This window comes from Rhinolophus sinicus, linkage group LG17 (genome assembly GCF_036562045.2).
Source record: "Rhinolophus sinicus isolate RSC01 linkage group LG17, ASM3656204v1, whole genome shotgun sequence".
Classification (NCBI taxonomy): domain Eukaryota; kingdom Metazoa; phylum Chordata; class Mammalia; order Chiroptera; family Rhinolophidae; genus Rhinolophus; species Rhinolophus sinicus.
This window is the reverse complement of record NC_133766.1, coordinates 4693547-4718016: the sequence shown is the minus strand read 5'-3', so window position 1 is coordinate 4718016 and position 24470 is coordinate 4693547. Positions and strand designations below refer to the sequence as shown.

Sequence of the window (24470 nt, the reverse complement as noted above, 5' to 3'; positions counted from 1 at the left end):
TTATTATCATTTGTTTTTAGAAAAGATTCACCTCAGCTCTAAGTAGTCAGCTCTTTGATTCTAAAATAAGATTTGCTTACCAAAATTCACATAGCATTAAAAAAAAAAAAATCCCCCGTGAAAAGTAAGTTTCTTAAATTTAGGAGGACAGTAGCTAAGAATGTCTTAAAAATAGAAACTGCAATAATCTGTGTAACTTGGAGATAATTTCCGTAAAGATACTTAAAGTGACCACATTGTGTTCAAATGCAGGAGGCTTTGGCAGAGTGGCCAGTAAATACCCATGGGAGCTCCTTGTGTCCTGGCATAGAACCAGATTTCTCAGGGCTTGCTTAGGCCAAATAGAATGGCGATTGGATTATAAAGATTCTAGAAGAGAAAAGTTGCAAGTCGGAGGAAGAGGTTAATTTTTAAAAATATAATATATTCCAGTTTTTAAGAAATGTTTATGATTTCATTTTTTTTTTTAAATCTCTTCCTGTCTGTTCTCAGGAATATATTGGATATATTCCCAACAAAATACAAATGGCTAATACATCTTCATATGTGCCTTCCCAGAGGTAATTGCTGGGTTAAAGCCTAAACCTAAAGCAGTGGTAATTATATCATATGTCACGGGCTGGACAGTGACACAGTCATAAATGAACAGGTGGGTGGCATTTAAGAAGAGCTGGGAGATGATGGAGCCTGGGGCAGAGGAGACCCCTGGCCTCTCAGAGGACCCCCGGCTCCCACAGACAGTGGCCAAGTGTGTTTGTGGGCTCCAGTATTCCCCGATCTTCTGACATTTCATTCACAATTCAGATTTTTGTGAGAAATCTCCCCGTTTGAAAAATGTCAAACGTATACTGTTTGAAGGGTAAACTTAACACACCAGTAAATTGCATTCATCTGCAGGCTACCTGTTCGTATCCCTGGACTACAGGAATACATGGTAACCTGTAAAGGGCTATACAGACCAGTGGAAAGAGCTTTGCAGTCCCCAAACCTGGTGAAATCCCAGTTTTGTCCTCCATAGGTTAAGTGTGGGCACCTTTTTCCCCCCTTTTAATATGGAGAAACATAGGGACAGGTGCATCGATATCCAAATATTTTCAAATACTCTACCTCTAAGGAATGACTTAGGGTAAAACTGATACTTGATAACTTTCTGTTCTCTTTAGTTGTCTTTCTTTTCATTTGGTTTGGTTTGATGATGTGATGTATTTAATTTAGTTTTTTTCTCTCAAAACGTTTTTATTTTGAATATAATGTTTTACATGGACATTCTAACTACTTATTAGCTTTGTGAAATGGGCCAAAAATTCATTTCTCTGTGCCTCAGTTTCCTTATATGTAACCTGCATAATAGTCATAAAGTTTTTAAGAGACATATGAAATAGTGCCAGTCCTTAGAACAGTGCCAGGTACATAATAAATGCTCAGTAAATTTTAACCACTATTATTATCAGTATGCCCTTATAAAAATAATTTTTGGCACTAAGTTCCTTCTTTCTATAATTTAATAATATTGTGCTCTTCAATGGAATCTGAATAATTAAGAACTCATAAATTCTGGCAAGATGATTTGCTACGAAATAATTCTCTGGTTCACAAACAATTTGTTACAGAAGTCTTTAAATATACATGGGTTCCCTACAGCATACCGAAGTAAGTGTTTTTGCTTAGTAAAATAGACTACTCTCATCCACCTTGTCTAGAACATCTACTAAAATGAGAGTTTTTAAAATGCACAACTTTCTGATGAGATACTTTTTAATTCAAGTTTTTTTATGATGGTAACAAACATCTCTGGGCAGTACACATGTCACCTCTGATCACCATAAGACATCTGTTACACTTTCTGTTTTATAGGTAGGAGATAGAAGCGCTAAGAAACTGAATCACTTTGCGTAAGATTTCACAGGTAGTAAGAGGCAGAATGGGGATTTGAACCCAGGAAGTCCATATCCAGGGTTAACCAGTCGCTAAATTAAATTCCTCTTTCATCCAAGGACAGAGGCTATTCTGTCATTCTCCTTTTTTATGGGGAGACTCTTTTAGGTTCTCATAGTGGAGTTAAGAAAAAACAAGACAGTACTTAGCTGACTAGTATTGTTATCTCTGGAAAAGACGTGGTAGCTGTGTATAATGTGACTATCTCCCGTGGACTTATTCTGGGATGTAACATTGCCTCACTGGGGCTTCAGCGGAACTCTAAAACCGAAGGACCTCACGCATCTGACTGTGTCACTCACGTGATCCATGAGAGGACAGTAGCTGGAAGCAATCCTGGTACACAAAGAGGAGTAGGTCACCTTGTCCAGCTTGCCCAAGAGTCTCCGAAGGGTGAGCAGAGCCTGAGTGACAACCGTCTTGTCTTTGGAAAGGAAGGCATTCAGGATGGACAATAATAAGCTGCAGACATTTTCTATCTACATATAAAAAGAGGGAAATGGTGGGGTTTCGGAAGGAGGACACTTGAGCTAGCATTAGGTATGCACACCCGTGAATTTGGGCAGCATGCAGTGGTGTGTTGGAGCCGGCTCACAAGTGTCCATTGTCAAAAATTTTGTAAGCTGATCGTTAAATCAAAGTCACTATTAAAAATTAAATTTTATAAATTTGGAAAGAAAACAACAACAACAGTAATAAATACTCAAAATGTATCACTTCCTATTGATTTTGCTACATTTTACTCTTCGATGCCCTTGAGGTTGTTTACATATGTTGCATCTGTATGGTGGGAATGTTAAATAACCATGTGCATCTCTTTCCAACTCCACGTTCAGTGCCGTCCCTTTGGTAGCTTGAAATCAGCCCTGGTGGGAATATTTATACCAGGGAAATTGGCCTTATTTCCACTGAACTGGTACACACCACAGGCAAGATGACCTCTAAACTAGGTGACAGTGACCTGTTTGGACATGAGCGCTGCTGAGCTGCTGAGCCAGGTCATGGGAGTCAACTGCAGATCAGAGACAGACAGAATGTAAAGCAAGGAAAAACATGAACAGGAGACACCAACAGAAAGAAAGAAAGTCTGGCAAGAAATGAAGTAAAAGAAATAAACAAATACTGTTTGCCAAAATAATAGCCAGAGGCCGCTTGTGTCTGGCTGGAGAGTTGAGTCTTTACCAATATGTGATATGAGGTGTGTGATACCTCAGTGTAGGTCACTGTCCTAGATAGCTTGACACAGAATCTCCCTTTCAGTTGTTAACTTTGGGAAGAGCCCTAGACAAGGCAATAAATAACTTTCTGTTCACTAAAACAGTGTACGTTGACTTGTATGATTTATTTAAAGCAAGTCGACCACGGGTCATTTCATTCTAAATGCAAAATGGGTGCCCACAGACAGGCTTTAAGCTTTCAAAGACTATGCTTAATAGCTAAACAAGGATTTATTATTAAATGTATTATTAAATCAAAAATGATTTATGGAACATCTACACTCTCAGCATTGTGCCGGGTACTTTGAGATTTACAAGGGCGGTACAAAACGTAGGGGTATGCGTAGGTTCAATTTTCCTGGGAGGCAAGTGTAGTCACATGACTCAGTGGGAAACGGCATGAGACCGTGGTTCTCAAGTTTAACCGGTTTCCAGGAGATGCTAATGCTGCTGGTTCCTAATTATACTGGAGAAGCACTGTTATAAAACATTACGTGAGTGAGAGCTTGTGGTTGATGTGGCTCTGAGAGACACGAAGCTGCCAGAGATCAGAATAGTCAGTGAAATTGGACTTGAGCTGATCATTGAAAAACAAGAAAAATGTGACCATGTGTCCGTGAAGGAGGAAAGTGTTATAAGTGGAAGACAAATTTTAAGTGAGCGCTCTGAGATAGTAAGTAATGTGCATGCATGTGTGTCTGTGTTGGAGGGGAAATTAACGTGTGTGTGTGTGGTTTAGGCTGTAAAAAGTGTGTTCATGTAAGGCAATGCTGATCAATTCTGGGTGCAATGAATGGTTTTCTGGGGAAAATATAAATAAAGTGATAAAGCCACTAAATTGACTTAACACATCCCTTCCATTCAACCCAGTTCCCTTATTGATACAACATCAGCAGGGACTTTGAGCGATAGCAAATCTCAGATTATGACTTTGATGGTGCTGGCAGTCACAAATGGCACACACACATACCTGATTGATAACTGGTGCCATGCTGGCGATTTTCTGAAGGCTCAGTTTGCTCACTGCAGGATTGGAGTCATTGACCCAGTTTCTGAAGAGAACCAAAAATTCTTCTGGGAATGGGTCCTTGAAGAAGCTGTTCAGAAGCTGAAAGAAAACAGCTAATAAATTCATAAGCAGTGTGAAGGCCAATGCATGATTTTTGCTTCAGTCGTAAAAATCAAGACATTTTCAGTAAAACTGGAACACAAGTCATACTAAGACTCCAAATACTTATATGTACTCCTACAAATATTTCTGTGCTCACATCACCACATATCAAACAGTAAAGGCCTGTTTTCCTTTTATAATTAGTAACTACTCTGTGGGGTGATAATTTGGTGCCATGTGAATATTCCATTTTCCAACAACTTTTCACTTAATAGTTTTAAAATTTGTTGATGATCTTCATTCAGTTATTACACTGGGACTTACAAAATGGTGATTTTTCTACTTCTAACATTCTCTCTACATTTACTGGCTGGCATCTCTCTTCTCTCTCTCTTTCTGTCTCTCCCTCCCTCCCTCCTTCTTCCTCTCCCTCTTCCTCTCTGAAATTTCCAATTTTGAGTATGACCAAGGATTTACTCATTAAATTTATTTTCAACATATTACAGTTATTTGCAGTTATTATTTCTTTTGCTCCTCAAACTTGGAGGACACAAGTTAACTCTTGTGTCCTTTTGATATGACCCATCTATCTTTGAGCACTTCTTTGCTTGTGGAAAAATTAGATGTCCGAGGCTCATCTAATATTTTTCTTGCCCCATGAAATCATCCATTTCTTTAAGGAAACAAGGTTCCTTTTAGTGAGTAATGGTATTGAGAAACCATTGGGTACTAGGGGGAGCTCATTGCTGTTGGCATATCATGTCTTCTGAGCCTTTACTTGAGCTAGGAAATACTTGTCTTTTTTAAGTCATGAGTTCATTTAGACAATGTTGATATCGTCAATTCAAATATAAAATAGCAGAGTTTATGTTAACTTTTTACAATTTTGTGTTTGCCTCATCTTTCTCTTACCTGGAAAACCTTGGTGCCTGATAGCATTAGTATTTCTACTTACGTGTTTGCTTTCTGTTATATAATGCATATCATAGTTTTGAAGTTATGACATCAACATACAATATCAATAAACCTCCTGAGGAAAAGTGAATATTTTTTAAAAAGATTTTTGTGCTTAGAATATATCTTGCTAAGGATGTGAAGTCCAAGCACTATGTTTGTAGGTTACTTCGTATCTTTCACAAATTTGTGTGTGTGTGTGTGTGTGTGAGAGAGAGAGAGAGAGAGAAAGTGTGCGACAGATAATCAGACAGGTCATTGAGAAAAAATGCTAAGGTCATGATAGGTAAATGGGCGAAGAAGAAATCAGATTATTCACAAAATGGAACTTGAAATGAAAGGCCAAGGCATAAACACATGATTCACGGAAATGACAGTAATGATTTAAACAGAAGTAACAATTTATCCTCATTTTTCATATGTTAGGATCATATAGGTAACTAGAAAACCTAAGAGAATCAAGTAAAATATTATTAGAATTACTATGAGAGCACAGGAAAGTTCCGAATTCAAAATGATAGTTTAAATTTCCCGAACATCCAGCAGTAATGAACTCAAAAATCTAATGAAAAAGGCTACCTTCACACTAACAATTTAAAATAATATAAGCTACTTAATAATTCCAAAATTAATATGTAAAATTTATAAGAAAATGTCAAAATAGTGAATTAAAAAGAGAAGTGAAAATATTATAAAATATCAAACATGCCTAAAAAAATTCACAGCTTTAATGTAATTACAATAATAAATTCAGAAAAAGTTTTTTTTCTTTTAAACCTGGCAAAGTTACTTTAAAATTTAGCTAGAGAAACAAATATATAGGAAAGACTAAAGCAATGTGGAAAAGAAGAGAATTGAGGGAAAGTTGCATTGCTAGATATTAAAATGTATTTGCAAATGGCCATAATTCAATAGTATGATACTTCCACAAGAATGAAAACTAAATGGAACCTAACAGAATAACCTGAGACAGACCCTAATATGTGTGTTTGTGAGTATGCATGTGTGTATATGCAATTAACAATAAAATTAATTAAAATAATAATTAAAATAAACAAAGGTGGTATCACCAGTCAGTAGTGAATTTAATGCTTATTAATTAAATGATACTGGGATAGGTAGTTAATTATTTAGCCGAAACTAAAGTTAGATTCAAAAGGATTTCCTCAATTTGCTTGACTCTAGTTTGCCATTACAATATGTGGTATAATATTCATATACAGAGTAATATAATTCTACGTCTTCATTTTACCTAGTTATTTGGCTCATTCTTTCCTCTTGTTTTTTTTCCAGATAGTCTGAAGTATCATTTAGATCCCAGATGTTACCTACCATCTTTAGCGAACTCAGTTATTCCTCAATGTATTATAATACATTAACAAGTATGCAGAAGAAATATATGAACTGGTGCTACAAAAATAATTAGTGTTTGTGCAAATCCATACCCCTAAGACACAATAAACTCCAATTAACTCTTGGAGCAGGCTGAAGGGACAGCCCTCCCATTAGTCAGATCTCTTAATACCTCCCCTTCACCCCCTCAAATTCAGATGTCTATCATGGTCTGAACTCATGGTAAAAATCAATATTCAGAGAGGGCAAGAAAAGGTTGCAGTGTTGACTTAAGTTTGGGTAAGAAAAGGGAGTGAGAATTCAGCTGTCCACAGTCTTCTAATAAAACTCACTTCAGTGAGGAAAATGACTGTGATAACACTGTCCTCTGACCGTCTCGGACCTTCCACCGAGAGCTTGTAGAGATACTGCAAGGTCTCTGGGTACTGTGGAAAGTTACAGTCAATGAGAGTTCTGCAAAGGAGAAGATGGCACTGAATTAGCAAAGCAGATGAAAACACTTTCCACACCAGCAAATGGTAATGGTACTACAGAGAGAATTATTATCCTTCTATTTTGTACCACCCAGACAACAAAGAAGGTATACGCTCATATTCCCCAATCCACGGTAAACTCAGCCCCGTCATAAATTCTACACAGACTCTTGGGAAATACTTGGATCACTGGTAACATCTCTTTTGTCAACACCGCTGCCAATCCCACTCTCCCATCCTCTGCCACAGAGCAGAATGCCTTGTATTAATTACCACCAGCTCCCATGAGTGACGGACCCCAGGAGAGAAAAGAAACAGTGCAAAATAAATATCTTGGCAATTTAGGATAGCCATGCGGGCCACCTTTGTGGGGTTTAGACCCAGTCCTTCCTTTGAATGATATAAGGAAGAAGAGAGTTTGGGGGTCCCCAGGGTTACTCTGGAGAAGAGGTGGTGAACCCTGATTCCCTAAGCCATTTTCCAGGACACACTTGGCCAGTGGTCAGGCTCACAGTAGTCCTGACACACTGGCCTGGATCAGATCCGTAGTGACAAGATTGGGAAGGATGATGGGACAGAGATTCCATTTGAGAACTCCAGGTTAATATTCTAAACGGGTGTTTCTCAGACTTTCATGTGCTTAGAAATCCCCCGGGGATCTTGCTAAAACACAGATTCTGATTCCGAAGGTCTGGAGTGGGCTGTGTGAGTCTGTATTTTTAACTCCCAGGTATTGCTGTTGCTGCTGGCCTGTGGGCCTCACCCTGCATATGAAGAGGGCAGAGTGACTCTTAGCTAGTGACACTGCACTTGTACACAACGAGATGTGTTCCTGAAATCTGTGTGCAAATCAGATGCCGTTTTAAAAGCACCAGGAGCCCAGAGACCACATGGAATGTACTTTCTGGGTCTTTCACAACATTACATGTTCTGTTATGTTGTCAAGGCCACGTATCTTGATTCTTGATCAGAAAATCTGATCCCTGTAATCAGAAGCTTGCTATTTATTTACTAACAGGCTCCCTGGGGGGGGGGGCAAACTTTCTAGAAGAAAAAAAACAAAAGTCCCCTTCCCTTATACTTTGCCAAATGTATTTGTCTCATTGAGTATACATTTTTATTGAACGCTCCTTCAAGTGTGAGCACATCCATGACTACCTGAGCAGGAATCAGTGAACAACAGAGGAAGGAAAAAGCAGACTCACCTCTCGTCCGTGTCTGAAAGAGAAATCTGTTCTGTGGAGGGAGGGCAGTTGGGTATCTGTATCATCAGGTAAGTGGGCAAGGAAAGGGAAAACTATCGCAAAGTATAAGCCCCTCCAAATTAGTGAAGAAGTAGAAATCAAATGGCAATTCAGATCAGTAGGCAAGATTTGGAAGTTGGGGTGGATATTGATTGTGTTCCCAGGTGGCTTAACTGAAGACAGATGGAGATGGTGGGATGCAGACCCAGAGCCCCTGTTCTTACCTGGCCACAAGATAGACCCCATGGTGGTCAAACAGCTCGTGGGAAAACTCGTCCCAGCAATTCTTTGTCTTCAGAGCAGTTTCCACCTCTTGTAGTCCAGAGCAATTCAGCAGAATTCTCAGTGCATCCCGGGCATAGCTAAGGCCCCAAGAAGAGCAGAGTCATCCCTTGACAGTGGCCTTCACATAACTAAGTACATGGGACCTGCCTTTTCATTCTGGAAATCTTGGGCAGGATGCCGGTTTGGGGAAAGGGGATGTTTGAAAGGAAGGAGACTGCTAAATGCTCTTCCTCTCCCTTGATTAACAATACGTGGGATGGGGGGTTCAACTGAAATTATAACATGTACAATCTAGGACTAATCCTAGAGCAGCTTAGCCGTTTATTAGCTTCTTAACAGCTTATTCACAAAAGCTGGTAAATGATGTGATAATGCACTCAAGGCGTCTGTTGATTTTCTTCCTCGGATGCTTTCAATAAATAGGATATATTCTCATTTACTTGGGATGACTTGATGTACGTTTGCTTGAAAGAGAGTGGATTAAATATCCTAATGGGACTGATTATGTTTGAGAGTTCTGTCTGGCTTAGACGTCCACCCCAGATGAGGGCAGATAGCAGACTGCTGGGTTCAGATTTTCCTGGAGACCTGCAAAGCTAACTACTCTCTTGGGTGAATGGGGAAAGCTGAACCTCTCCTGATGTGGACAGAATGACCACATGCGATCACAAGCCCACACACCCCAAAGCACATCATTTTCTCCTACTTGTACAACGACCCTGAGCAATCCCTATCAGAGAGTACAGAGCAGAGCTAGAAAGTGTCTGCCAGGCTTTGGGTTGCACGCTGCTCCCTGCATTCTCTCCCCTTGGTGGCTTCCCATTACAGCAGGAATAAACCATGTTCTGTGAAAGTGATTTTTTTATACACTGCACACACACTCAGGAAAGGTCCTGGCTAACTCCTAGGGACTTAGGTGAGTTCCTTTGCTGACGGTATTTTCCCCTTCAGAGGACAGCAAACTATAATACATGAATGCACATGGGATTCTAAAGGCTTGAACCCTAGGGAGTAGAATAACTGACAGCTGGAAGCTTCTCTCTTATTCAGTGTGAAATAATCACTATGAGCTCACAAATGCCTGCCCTCTGTCACCAGTCTCATGTCGCTGCTGTAAAAGAGTTGAAACATGAGGGCCATCAAGAGTTCAGGGAAAAACTGGGCCACCACTTTCTTGTACGAGCCAACAGGCAGCAATGTACACAGGGCGTGGGATGCCTACAAGGGAAGGAAAAAGGAGTCAAGAACGGAAGCATCTCCCTCTGAATCCAGCCAGCCTTCGTCAGGGGCAGGGAGGGACTCTGCACCCCGCCCCCACCTCCTTGAAGGAAGCCTGAAGCATACGCGTGTATTTCTTCACTCAGTAACAGCTACTAAGTCCATCTTGAACCAGGGACGTGCCGAGCACCCTATGGCAATGGGCCCCCAAAGCTCTATCAGCAATGCCCCCTCTGCCAAACCAATGGGAAGCAAGCTGGTCCCCAAGGAGGGCAATCACCCCAAGGCTCCCTTCATCTGTGGCCATGAAGACTCGTCCTCCCAATTACCTCCCAATAACAGGTGCTCCCTGTGCTTAAACAATCCAGGGCAGCGAGATGTCAATGGGAGGCCAGACGGTCAGTGACCACTGCGATACCCAGCACGTCAGAGAAACACATCCCACCACCTCACACCTGGGGGACGCTAGCCATCTTTTTCTATGATATCACTATAAGACTTTAATTTACCACCAGGAGTGGAGGTTTTGGTCCTTGGGAGATGTATAATGATGGACACAAATGAGATTAGGCCTTCACATGCCTCTAAAAGTGTGTGTGATGCAGCTGGGGTCTACCCCTCTGATACCGTCTCCTACACGGCCACCCTCTCTCAGTTCTCTCCAGGTGTTTTGTCCTCCTTGCGTGCACCGACATAACAGGTGAGCTCCCATCCCCACAGGGGATTTGCCCTTCTGTCTAGAACGCTGCTGCCCAGGTATCTATTAAGATCACTTCCTCACATCATTCATGTCTCTGATTGGATGTTGGCTCTACAGAGAGCCCACCCCACCCCACCCTGACCAACGTACAGAAACCCTCCCTGTCACTCTCTTTTCCCCACAGCACTTTATATCTCTTCTAAGCTTTCTGTCTTCTGACATATAACATATTTTTTGGTTCACTGTTGATGTCTCTTACCAGAACGGAAGCTTCATGAACAGGGAGGGGCACAGACTAGTCATTCAGTAAATACGTGATGGATGGATGGATGGATGGATGGATGGATGGATGAATGAGAGCAGGACTGTGTCAAGGAAGTATGACTAGATTTGAGGGCAGAAAGGAATTTTCGTGATCAGGAGAACGACAGCAGGGATAAGAAACATCGGAACTAGTTACTGCCACAGGCATCATATTAGAGGTATCGATGGAGAACCGTCTTCTTTCCATTTGGTTGCCTGGTTTTTCCCCAGGCTTTCCTTTCAGTATCAACAGGATTGTCTTCAGCACATGTGGGGCGACGTGTGGCTCGGAACCAGCCGCTTGCAACATTAGGATCACAGCGCTGCGAACACAACCCCCCAGTCAGAACCAGAAGCTTTGCATGTCCTACTTAATCCCGCGATAGGAGTCGGGAAGACTCTCTTAGTTTGACATCTTCCTGTAGTAAAAAAGACACCGGGGACAAGTCCCAAACAAACTAGCATCCCCATTTCCAAATGACCCCACTGAGTCTCTTGTCCTTGAAAACAGAGGAAGAATTTCAGTCATAAAAACACAGTCTGCAAGTCTGCAAGTTCATTTCCTACCACTATTTAAATACCTGCGCAGCTCAAGGTCAAGAACTGAGTAGCCCATATTCTGTTCCTCCCACCTTGTGACCTTGTTTGTCCAGGGATGTTCGAATATTTTAAAACAGGTATGGAAACGCAACTTGATATATAAATAAATACACCCACTGGAAAAAAAATAGGTAAAAAATCTACATGAATTCAAAAATTACATTTAGAAAATAAAAGTCAAAGTTAAAAAATTGAAATGAATGGCTCAGAGGAACGAGCCATTTGCCAAACGGTACACATGTAATTAGTGACATGGATGTGACTAGGACCCTGGCCTCTCAACCTCCAGCCCCCCAGCCCCTCTCCCTACACACCTGGCGACTCTTCAAGGCTACTCTATTGCTGATCTGAACAACTGCTACACCCCTCCGTGCTGGTATATTCCTGATATCTTGTTAATCCGTGCTGGGTTCTCTGCACTTAGCTTCCTAATATGGGGCCTGGTCCCACAGGACACGGCATAGCCAGTTCTCTAGAGCTCATTACTCAAGGGTTCTTACCTCTTAGAACCATGCTTAGAAGCACATGGACATCCCATCTCCCACTCGCATCTCATTTCCTTATCTCTGGTCAGACCTCGAGCTGATCTAGGTTTGTGATTTAGCTTAACTGCAAATCCCTGCCGTTTCTACCTCAGTCTTCACCGACTATTGCACAAGACCTCCTGGTGACTATTTTAATTAAGTTCACCTAGCTCTAATCATCTTGCTTTCTGTACCTCCTCCGTACAAATTGTTTGTACTGGATTCACTGGCAACTGCCATCTTATACCCAGTGGGTATATTCCATTTCCTCAACCAAATGCTTGAAGGCTGGTAATATTTTACACATAATGGGTGCTTAGTTCCTAAGTGAGAACATAATGGCGGCGTGACCATTTCTTGATGGTCTACTGTGTACCAGGTATTGTACGAGGATATAAATCACATACGTGATCTTTTTTAAGCCTTACAATCATCCTGTGTGATGCAAAAACAGATATTCTCTTTCAGAAGAAAAGGAACTGGACGTCACTTGTTCAGGTTTGTCTGACTCTGGACACTGTGAACAAACCCTTGCAGATGGGGTGCAGGGGGGTGGCCTTACTTGTCTGCTGGGATTAGATAGTCCATCAGCTGGAAAATGACCTTCCTGGGTGAGGTGCGTGTGAGCAGGGTAACGACCCGCAACATGGAGTCCTGCATCTGATGCGGAGACTTTTCACACAGTTGCGTATAAATAGTATCCACAATCTTAGACACCTGGAAAAGTAATTGCACAGGGTAACAAGGGTCTCCTGCTCCACGGTCCCCTCTAAATCAAGGCCTTTCTTGGACGTCAGAATTCAGCGCTTCTCAGAATGACCGAGGCAGCAATGAACACACAGATTAATGCTAGTGGAAAGCATACTTTTAGGTGTGAGTACACAATGCAAAATGTTTATTTAGATGAAGAATAAGCCTGTGCATTTATTGATAGTGGGGAAAGACCCATTTTTAAAAAAAAATGTTTATTTTGGGAGGGTAGACTTTATTACATGACATATATAAGCTCAATATAGAAAACATACACATATATAATTCAAATCTTTTAAGAAGAAAGTCAAAATAATAGAACATAATAACAATGGAACTATAGACTTCAAAATTTTTTTGCAATTAAGGAAGCCTCGAACGTACACACTGGAGGGGTGAACTATGTTGGAAGAATGGCCCAGAATGGTTAACACTGACTCATAATCTTGCAAATTCTAATCATAGGCCCCACATTAGCTTTATTTTCCCCCCTTTTACTCATGTTTGAATAAGGGGGTTGGAGTTAGACCTGGGACTTTGTCTCAAATCGGTGGGCGTATACTCATCAGATTTTAGCCCCCAGATCACCTCACTTCTTATTTTGAAAATACTCGTCAGAAATCAAACGCTGAGAAGTTGGAGGATGTCCATTTATATTCCATTGTCATTGCCTCATATACAATTCAATTATTCGTGCAGAACCCTCTACTCCAAATGAAAGAAAAAGTTAGTGTTAAATAGTGCAGGGTATCCCTCCCAGCACGTACACACCGAGGTGAACTTGAAATGGGAGACAGTCCATCATTATCTTCCGCGTAGACCTCTTAACTGTTGGGTTGAGAACTTTTTCTTCTCATCCTCCTACTGCGACACATGCAGCATGCCCCTAAAACTAACCAGCTATGGTCCTGTGTGCTCACTGATAGAAATGGTGGTCTGCTTTAATCCTCCAGGAAAGGCTGACTGTGCTCGATTTATTTAGAGATTGTAAGGCATATACTTGGTATGTCATGTAGGGGATTTTCAGGGATAATTTTAGCCATACACAATGTGTCATAACTGATTTTAGAACCTAACCCTTTTTAAGACAAAAATCCACTGTATTCAGGAGTTCAATTGTTTGTGGGAGCCAGGGTGTGGCGCTAAGTCGCTGGACCCCATTTTGTTGAGTTTTTTTCTTTGTGTTGAATGATTTTGCTGGAGCGTTGGCTGGTTTTATGCGTCTAGTTTTCTGCTGGGCTTCTCCTCCTCTCCAGGGACTGGGCATGGCTTTATGTCTATTGCCTCCTTTTTGCACAGCATGCGAAGAGAACTTAATTTTGTCAAGGAAATAACTGCTGTCCCCCAGCTCTTCCCTTGATTCTATATGCTCCTTTCGGAATGCTGGATTGCTTCCGTCCGCCGCAGCATTGGGAGTTCTACACGAAGCGTTAGTTCCCCTTTCCTGCGCTCTGATTTTGAGTACTAGCTCTCAGTTTATTGTCATCACATCACACTGCCATGTCAGGAGAGGGAACTGGAGTTCCGCCCTTCTGTCGCCATCAGGGCTAGTGGCATGGGCATGTGACCTGTGTGTTTACACAGGGTCCCACATTCAGAAGGTCCCTCACTTTGTTCAAAGCTCTGCTGTTGCCCTCTTGGTATTTTTCATAATTTTATCTTTGAGCTTATGTTTTGTAAGTGAAGTCCATGGCACTACGGAGCACGCGTGTGGGTGGATGAGATGTGTGTAACACGTGAGTCAGCTGTGGTCCCTGCAGCCCCATTCACATGCAGCGTTCATGACACCCTAAGTTCCCAGAATTCCAGTGGATCCGTGATGTGTAGTTCAGTGGGAAATCACAGCAAGTATAAGATAAGCATTTGGGCTGAAATGATAACACAGGAGGAAAGAGAAGGATGGGGCACTATAAACCCTTTTCCTTTCAGTCTTTCCTTACTCATCAAGAAGCTGAAGCTAGAGAGTGTGAATAGAATGTGTGAATGACAAGAAGTGAAATAAGAAAAATGCGTTAGTTTTGTGTAGTGTTGCCACTCCTCTGGTAAAATCACTGCGTTATTTTCTAAACTTTTCTGTATGCTTGAAATATTTCACACAAAAAAAGAGCCTCACTTGATTAAGGTGACATAATGATGAGATGCCAAGAAATACATATGAAAAAAAAGTAAAACATAGAAAAAAAGTTAGTCAGAGCACTTTAGAACATAAGCTCTGGCCAAGACATGGAAACAACCAAAGTGTCCTTCAATAGAGGATTGGATAAAGAAGATGTGGTATCTATACACAACGGAATACTATTCTGCCATAAGGAAAGATGAAATAATGCCATTTGCAACACCATGGATGGATCTTGAGATTACTATGCTAAGTGAAATAAGTCAGAAAAAGTCGAGAATCATATGATTTCACTGATATGAGGTATATAAAAAGTGAAAACAACAAAGGAACAAGACAAACAAATGAAGGAACAAAAACTCATAGACACAGACAATAGTTTAGTGGTTGCCAGAGGGTAAGGGGGGTGGGGGTGGTAGATGAGGATAAAAGGGATCAAATACATGGTGATGGAAGGAGAACTGACTCTGGGTGATAAACACATAATGTGATATACAGATGACGTGTTACAGAAGTGTACACCTGAAACCTATGTAACTTTACTAACCATTGTCACCCCAATAAACTTTAATTAAAAAAAAGAAAAGAAGCTCTGGGCACCGCCCCACTCATTGTCAAGTATCTTACCATGACGACCTTGTAGACGTGGTATTCTAGAGTCAAATTCAGTATGGCGGCCGCCTCATTTGCAGTTGTAAGACTGGGTGCAGAGAGTTTCATCAAGAGACTCCACACAAAGTCAGTCAGCAAGGAGGGCAGTAAGGCTTGTCCTACCCTCTGAAACCAAGAGAGAGAGCCATGACCTCAGGCCTTGCCTATGTCAACTTAAGAAAGACACCTAGCCTTAGACATCTCAGAGAAGCTTGAGGGCCAGGCAGGACCATGTGATTTTCATGGATTCTAGAACTTTTGCTGTCGTGGGCTTCATTAAAACATGTTAAAAATGGTAATTCACAAAAAAAGTATAATTTACAACTGTGTTAGTATTAAGATGATTATAATTCAAACTGAATTATACACATATATATGTGTGTGTGTGTGTGTATATATATATGTATATATTTCCCCCCCCCCTGAGTTTTAATGCAATTGAAACATTTTCATCTGGAGAATTTAGCTCTGGGGGCAGGCCAGGAAGAAGTGGAAAACCATGGCATTAAAATTAAGAGGAGCTGTAAACTATTGATTTTACCTCAACTCTTCTATTCAAATGTTAGAAATGATTGTGAACTGCTTCAGCTTTGGAAATGAGTTTGCTCAGCTCAGAAACAAGTGTGATTAGTAGAAGATGCAGGACAGGGTGGAGTAAGAAAGACAGGGCCATTCAAGGGGGTGGACTTTCCTCTTTCCCAGAGCAGGATCAAGAAGCAGGAAGAGAAAGAGGGCCCATATGTCTACGACTGAGGTACAAAGCTACAGGTCAAACAATCCCTTTTTTTTCTGCGTCCACTTTAAAGACTTGGAGCATGGCTCTTTCTGGTGCACAGGGCAGGACTAGCTCTGAGTGAGTGTGGTGGTCACCAGGCTCCCTCCTACTGGACAGAGGGTTGAGGGATGGTGTTCTTGGGATGCTGGGGATGAAAGAGGGGTCCCTGAGGCTTGGTGAGGTGGGCTGAATATCATAGTTGGCTTGATTTTGGAAAGATGCACCATCCTGCAGAGGCATATTTAAGACATCCATGTAGTATTTTTGACTATATTTTTGACCATTTCCATATCTCCTCAGCCTCCCACAGTTCTGTCTATCTCAGCTGTTGCAGGGGAGGGCACTGCTTTTATATGAGTAGTTTTAGAAGGAACCATAAGACTCTCCCAGCCTGAGTGGAGCTGGCCTGAAGGTGTTGGCTGACGTGTTGACTCAATGGGTGTGGCTAGAAAGCCATCTGTTGGACATCCCTACCTGGGTTTCAGTGCTGGGTGACCCTTCTAGTGTGGATAAGCCAATGTACTTTGAAGAAGGTGAGGAAGTATACAGAGTTATAGGGCCCTCATTGTTTTCCCCGAGAGTTGAGTCAATGTAAAAACTGTTTATTTGGTACTGAGGTTTATTCACTTAAACTTTAAAAAAATGTTAATGGTTTTTTTTTTAAAGCAAAAACAAAATCTAAATCACATTATGTTTGCTGAGTAAATTGTGACAATACGGAAAGCCTGTTCATTGGTGACTCCATTAATTTTGCTAAAAAACCAGAAGTTCCTCGTCTTTAATGACTTGTTAGCCAAACAGAAAGAAGCATAACAACTAGGAAGCATGCATCTCATCTCATTTGTATTCTGTAAGGATTCAATAAAATAATATAAATTGGTGTATTCAGGAATAATAGGTATAATTCTTAGTCATAGAAATGAAAAGCAGAGAGCTAAATAGTCTATATATCATTTACTTTTTGCTTCATTAAATTTAAAAATATGGAAAAATTATTGAAATATACATTTTTATATTATTGAAATAAGTTGTCACCGAAAGTAATAATACACAAATTAAAAAAATAAAATTAAAAAAAAGAAAGCAAGTAATAATATACATGAAACAAAAGCCATAAGATAAAATAGGGGCTAAGTTACCTGAGCAATGTTAATTTTGTCTTGTAAGATGTTGGGTAGGAACTCTGTATCAGAGGGCAAAGGCAGGAAGGAATGACTTTCGATTTCATTTTTTATGCTATCCGCTGTATTAAAGAAAAGAGTAAGTTTTTTAATTGATGACTGGTTCCTTCTATGACGTTGCTATTTCCAGTTTCCTCTTCCTGCCCAATTCTGGAGATCTGAACTTTTCTGAATATTTAACACTCTGGTAATAGTTTTGTCACATAAACTACAGAGGATGCCAAAAATATATATGCACGTTTCCAGAAAAGAAAACTATTAAAATTGTAATACTCCATATATACCAATAACAAAAGATGAATACAAGTCACGTTTGACTTCTGCAATTACAAGAGGTGCTCAAAGTGGTTACAATCAGCGTCCAGACACTTCTGATTATGGCAAACTGCTTGAGCAACATTGAACAAAGTGTCCACTTGTATACATTTTTTTTGGCACCCCCGATATTATGACTGCACCGACCCACATTTCATGAAGTGTTTGAGGCCTCTGTGAAACATGAATGAAGAACATAGGTAATTTTAATAGGTTGACCAGATGTCAAATACATTTAGGCATCAAATGCATTGAAGTTCAGGGCACTGGAATAGCTACTGCTCAGTTGGAGAGTCTGTTGGTGGAAGAGCTGACTTGGAGGCATTTTGCCACTGGCTGGAGGAGTGAGTGGTTTCATGGGAAAGCTCTCAATGAAAGCTTTAGGTGCAGGTGTCTTTCGTTCCAGAGAAGGTGGGTTTTAAATGAACTGTTTAACAGTTTTATAGCGATATAATTCATATACAACATATTTAAAGCCTACAATTTGGTAAGTTTTCATATATGTATATATTCATGGAAACGTTACCACAGTAAAACAAAACATATTTATCACCTCCAAAAGTTCCCTTGTGTCCTTTTGTAACCACTTACCCATTCCCTGCACCCCTGCTCCCTGATCCAAAGGTAATTGTTTATCTGCTTTCTGTTAAGCTTGTATTTTCTAATTTTATATAAGTGGAGTCATATAGTATGTTTGGCATCTGTCCCTTGGCAGAATTATTTGTGATTCATCCATGCTGAGGCAGGTATCAATCCTTCATCCCTCTTGACTAATGAATACTACTCCATTCTATGTATATATTAATACTGTCATCTGTTTATCCACTTGACTGTTGATGGACAATTGGGTTGTTTCCAGTTTTTGGCTATTGCAAATAAAGGTGCTACCTATCAACCTTCATGTACAAGTATTTTTTTTTTAAATGAATATTTGTTTTAATTTTTCCTGGGTAAATACTAAGTTGTGGAATGACTGGATCATGTGGTAGATGGGCATTTAACTCTCTAGGATACTGCTAAATTGTTTTCCAGCGTTGTACCATTTCACATTTCTTCTTGCAATGTATGAGAGTTCCAGTTGCTTCCCATCTTTAATAATACATGGTATGGTCAGTCTTTTCAATTTTAGACATTCTAATGGGTGAGTGGAGGTATATCTCATTGCAGTTTTAATTCACTTTCTTTTATGACCTTATAGTTGACATTTTTTGATGTGCTTCTTTGCCATCTGTACTTTTTTCGGTGAAATGACTATTCAAATCTACTCTTATTTTTTTAATTTGGTTGTCTGTTTTCTTATTGGATTTTGAGTGTCCTTTTTCAATTCTTGGTACAAATCTTTTATCAGATATGTAACTTGCAAATATGTTCTCCTATTCTTTGCCTTACTTATTCTTTTAACTGTCTTTCAAAGAACAGAAATACTTAATTTAGCTTTTTTTTTTTCATTTATGAGCCATGCTTTTGGTGTTGTATTTGAGAAATCTTTGCCTAATCCAAGGTACAAAGGTTTTCTTCTAGTTTCATAATTTTAGGTTTTACATTTAATCCTGTGGTCCAATTTGAATTAGCCTTTGTATATGTATGAGATATAGATCAAAGTTCTTTTTTGCACATAAATAGCCAACTTTTAAAAATTAAATTTATTCGTGGTGACATTGGTTAATAGCACCATACAAATTTCAAGTGTACAATTCTGTAATACATCATCTGTATATTGCATTGTGTGCTCACCACCCAAAGTCTAGTCTCCCTTCATAACTATATGAAATAGCCAAATATTTTTTAAAATTTTAATTTTAATAAATAGAAATTTATCCTTTTCCTGCTAAATTGCTTTTGAAACTTTGTGAAAAATCATATGACCATATATATAACTATATAACTATGTATAACTATATATATGTATACATATATGTGTGTGTGTATGTGTGTGTGTGTATATATATATATATACATATATATACACATATATATATAATTTCTGGACTCTATTCAGCAGAATGTTGAATAGAAGTAATGACAGTACACATCCTTGACTTTTTCCTGATCTTTTGGGAAAATCATTCAGTATTTCACTATTAAGTATATTAGCTGTAGGTTTTTCATAGATGTACTTTAGCCAGTAGATGAAGTTCTTGTTATTCCTAGTTTTCTGAGAGTTGTTGTTTTTTTCTTTAATGAGAAATAGATGTTGAATTTTGTCAAATGATTTCTCTGTATCTACTAAAATGATCATATAGTTATCTTTTTCTCATCTGTTAATATGGTACGTTGCATTGGTTGATTTTCACATGTTAAATTGACGTCTCACTCCTGGAATAAATTCTACATGGTCATGGTATACTATTCTTTCTATGTAGTGTAGTATTTAATTTTCTAAACTTGTTAAAAAATTTTTGCATCTAGGTTCTTGAGGGATATTGGTCTAGTTTTTGGTTATGTTTTTAATTTTTTTTTATAACATCTTTATGTGATTTGGATATCAGAATAATGCCTGTGTCATAGAATGAGTTGGTAAGTGTTCCCTTATCTTCACATTTCTGCAAGAATTTGTATAGAAGTGGTGTAATTTATTCCTTAAATGTTTACTGGAGTTTTCTTTGTGCATCCGGAGTTTTCTTTGCAGGAAGACTTTTTAACTACAGATTCATTTTCTTTGGTAGATAGAGGATATTTGGGTTATCTATTTCTTCTTGAGTGAGCATAGGAAATTTGTGTCTTCAATGACTTTATCTATTTAAGTTGTTGGCATAAGCTCATTTATAATATCTCTTATTCTTTTAATACCCCTGCAGTTTCTAGTGATAGCATCTCGCACGTTCCTAATATTGTTAATTGATGTCTTTTCTCTAATCCTCCTTCCCATCCCTATCTTTTCAAATAATCTGCGTTTGGCTTTATTGCTATTCTCTTATTGTTTTTCTGCTTTCTATTGTTATTGGGCTTTGTTCTGATCTTAGTAACCGATTCTTATAACCCTTAGAAGAGAAGGTGACTCTTTCTTACCGTTCTGGTGCTGTGCAATGCTGAGGAGGTGATGCATTCCCAAGGATGCTTGTCGTGTGATTGACGGATCCATATGGAAACATAGAAGGGACAGTTCTGCTGCCAGGAGCCCCAGACATGGAGCATCCACACTTGGCTAATGGAAAATGAAGGAGAAAAATGCACTGCAGAGTCGATATTAAATGTCTGCCTCTGGACCACTAATATAGTTTAATTGAAGGGACAAATTTTCTTTGAGTGAAAAAGTTTCTTCATCCTGGTAGGCACATGAGTCATGTAATAGGAATAGCAGTTGAAAATATTTCTGTAGAGTACGAGTGATAGTCAGGCTTGTTCAATAGGACAAGAGCCTCTGAGACTCTGGAAGACATAAGCTAGAGTAATTTATGAAGAAAAATGTCTTTATGCAGTGAATGGACAGCACCTGCGACCAGAATTGGGAGTTACATTTAGTTGGAGGAGGACAGAACAAATCACTGATTACGTGTCATGGAGATTCAACAACCAGGCCTGTGGGAAGTTCAGCTTTTAATTGATTAACACTATTTTTGAGTTTTTAAATATATTTATCTCCCCACTCCCATGAATTTTACTGACTTAACCACCTTTAGAAGACATTATTTAAAGAGTGAGGTTAAGTATTTAACTTAGCAAAGTTCTTCGCCTTCATGACTATGAAGGCTAAGCTGTGTCCATGTTCTGGAAAGTACTGGTATGCTTCCCCCTGGTGGCGGAAGCAAACATTGCAGAACAGACAACTTTCCCGACTTGGCTTCTCCAACCAATCTCAGTTGTAGGCAGGGACCCTGCTGCACATGTGAATTTACACATTTATTCTTTCACAGCTGAGGGGTGGGATGTGTGCAGGGGACAATCAACTTGACAACTGTAATTGAAAGAGGCTGAGCATACAGTATCCATAGAGTGAGAAATGTTTATAGATTGTGGAAAAGGCAGGCAATGGTGTCACTGAAAACAGAACATCTCGGTCAATATTGGCAATTGTGAGATACCTAGTTCGTCTCCACTTGAACGGCAACAATGATAAAGTCTAATAATACCCCAGTGTTTGTGAAGGTGTGAGGAAATGGGCACCCTCATATTTATAGGAGGGCACAATGGAAGACAGTAATGCATTACTAAACTTTAATCTATTATTAAACTTTAATCTATTCAACAGATCGATCCTTGGTCTGTTATCTTTCTGATAATTTCTAAGTTCATACTCACATACTTGCACAGCTATGACCATTTTTTTATTGTTTTAAGTAGGAAAAAACTAAAATATACCAAAATATTCAGTTGAAATGTCCACCAGCTGAAGAATAGTTAAGTAGGTTATCATCTGTTAAAATTACAGAGTATATGCTGTGGTTAAAAGAATGAAATGAATCTATGAAAATATCTGTAGGGCATATTATTCAGTGAAAAGAAAGCACATTGCAGGACCATAGGTACATATGATATATAGTAACTTTAGTAAAGGAACACTAATAACAAAGCTATATGTCTCCCTGTTTGCGGGAGTATGTGGGTGTGTTTGAAAGCTGTTTGGCAGGAGACACATCGCCCGACATGGCTAAGAGACGTTGGGGGTGGAGAGGCTAGTAAAGGAAGACTCCAGCTATGTCTCTATCATGTTTTCCAAGGAAAATACTCAAGAATTACATGTGTACATTTAAGATAAACAATGGTTTAAACATATTCTAGAAAAAGGAGAAATAAGAAGGAAAGTAAGGATGCAAGAAATTATAAGTTTGCAAATAACACTGATTATGGTCCCCAGAGGAGAATCCAGAGTCAGCCAAAACCTGGTTTTGACACACTTACACTGTTTGTATAAAGCATGAGGCATCTTAATCAGCTGTTTGAGAAATTCTGTTGTGATGGGCATAAAGTCGTATAGGATATTGACTCCTTTGTCCCAATGTCCCAACCCACCAGCACAGTGGTACCAAGCAGTATCTGGTGCTCTCAAGACCCAAGTCTTGGAAAGCAGCAGTGCCAAGATGCCGTCTGTAGGAGCAGGTGACATGGTGACACTCTGTGACTTACGTATCTTTTCACTTTCTTGGCTGCAAAGCTGAGCACCTTGCTGATGGTCACCAGGACTTTCTCCTGCAGGTAAGAGCTGTCCTCACTCATCCACACGATCATTTCCTGTTGAAAACACGAGAGTCTTCCTAGAACCACAGCATGGCCATTTCCACTAACAGTGGAAACGTCAAGTGTCACCACGGTCTTCCGATTATTTCACACCTAACCTATATTTATTTCAAAATTACACAACAATGAGCTAGTATACTACAGTCTGCTGGTATACCCCTTCCTCTACTGTACTAACTACACCAGGGTTTCATTTAATTTAATTCTATCCAACAAGTCTTTACCAGCGTCCACGGTAACCGTCACGTTGCCAGGCATCATAAAAAGTTTAACACGAGGCTGTGAGATCATCAGCTGCTTCCCCGCCTCTTTTTCTTTCAAAATGCATATTCTTTTTTTTTTAAATCACAGGATCTGATTTTCAGCTCAAAAAAATTAAAATGTTATCTGATCCTGAAATGTCATCTTATCCCAGAATTTTCTTTCCAGATTCACCACCCAGATATTTTCTGGCTCGTGGTTGCAGAGCACATTCCTGGAGGTGGCTTGGTTAGAAAATTCTTGCTAGGTTTTATTCAGATCTGTCTTGCTGTAACGTCTATCTGTTCGTCCTAAATCCTCAGATACAGGGACATATGGACAGTCATGGGAAGAGGAGAAAACTGTGTTTGCCTCATATGCCAACCACCATTGACAGACTTCTTAAGGCAGTGTGTTGGCGTCCGTAGTACTTTTGTCAGTGGTGGTGGCCAAATCTCTTTTCCTTCACTTGCTCCCCCTGTGTAATACTGTCCTGAAGTCCATTTCCTAGGGCAGAAGAGACTACATCTCAAGGGGGTCAGCCTGTGCCTTTTCCAAGAGTGGGGGGTCAGCTCATTTTGAGAACCAGGAGAGTTTCTAGACATGGTAGGAATAAGAATAAGGTGGTTACGTAACAGGCCCCCATGTTAGCTCCTATACTCACTAGCTTTGCCCATATCAGTGCTCCTTTCTGCTTCTATTCCCTTCTCTGCAAAATGGGAGCAATCATAGTAACTTCCTCCAAGAGTTGTTTTAAGGGGTAAATGCGATAACCCACATACATACTTATGAAGTGTTCAGCTTAGTGCCTCACCTAGAATAACGGCTCGATAAGCTGCATGGGGAGAGGGTTGTAATTCTGGGGTAATGATAACTATGTTAAAAGGTGGTGAAGTTAAAATTTTAAAAATGCACAGAAAACATTTGGCTCAAGTTAGGTACAAACTAGCTCAACATCTTTCATTGTCCATCATACTCTTTTTTGTCCCCATAGACACCAATGCAGCTTCTTTACTTGAAGGTATTTTATGATTTGGACAACCCCTGGATGCTCCCAGTAGTCAATCTGGTTTGCCAGGATTTCCAGACAGCTGCCCCCTGGTGGAGTCATGTTGGGGATGCAAAAATTAAAGACCAGAAGATGTCCAGAGAAGTCTTCTGTCTCTGGCTGGGACATTAAAAACATAGTGAGATCTTGGATGTGAAAGTGAGGTTTTGGACGGTGGTTAGACTTTCCTCTGATACCATGGTACGGATGAAGATAGAATGCTCGCGGGATTCCCTAGCCCCAGAGTTGCTGGGGAAGAACGTGCATACAGACACTGTCATACTAGGGCCCCTTGTTACATG

General features: G+C 39.9%; 2 protein-coding genes across 2 annotated transcripts in view; one reads left to right on the top strand and one right to left on the bottom strand.

The window, feature by feature from the left end:
• LOC141569370 (uncharacterized) overlaps positions 1-24470 on the top strand; it is a 310830-nt gene that overhangs the window by 139465 nt on the left and 146895 nt on the right. The window lies entirely within an intron of this gene.
• Positions 1-24470, bottom strand: part of MROH9 (maestro heat like repeat family member 9) — a 41368-nt gene that overhangs the window by 7083 nt on the left and 9815 nt on the right. Inside the window, exons 5-15 of the mRNA XM_019749900.2 lie at positions 22770-22874; positions 20715-20850; positions 17349-17452; positions 15411-15560; positions 12480-12634; positions 10951-11116; positions 9648-9790; positions 8512-8649; positions 6903-7023; positions 4123-4260; positions 2238-2414 (exon numbers count right to left, since the gene is read on the bottom strand). Of these exons, the coding sequence (XP_019605459.2) occupies positions 2238-2414; positions 4123-4260; positions 6903-7023; positions 8512-8649; positions 9648-9790; positions 10951-11116; positions 12480-12634; positions 15411-15560; positions 17349-17452; positions 20715-20850; positions 22770-22874 (1533 nt within the window). The remainder of the gene's footprint in view (positions 1-2237; positions 2415-4122; positions 4261-6902; positions 7024-8511; positions 8650-9647; positions 9791-10950; positions 11117-12479; positions 12635-15410; positions 15561-17348; positions 17453-20714; positions 20851-22769; positions 22875-24470) is intronic.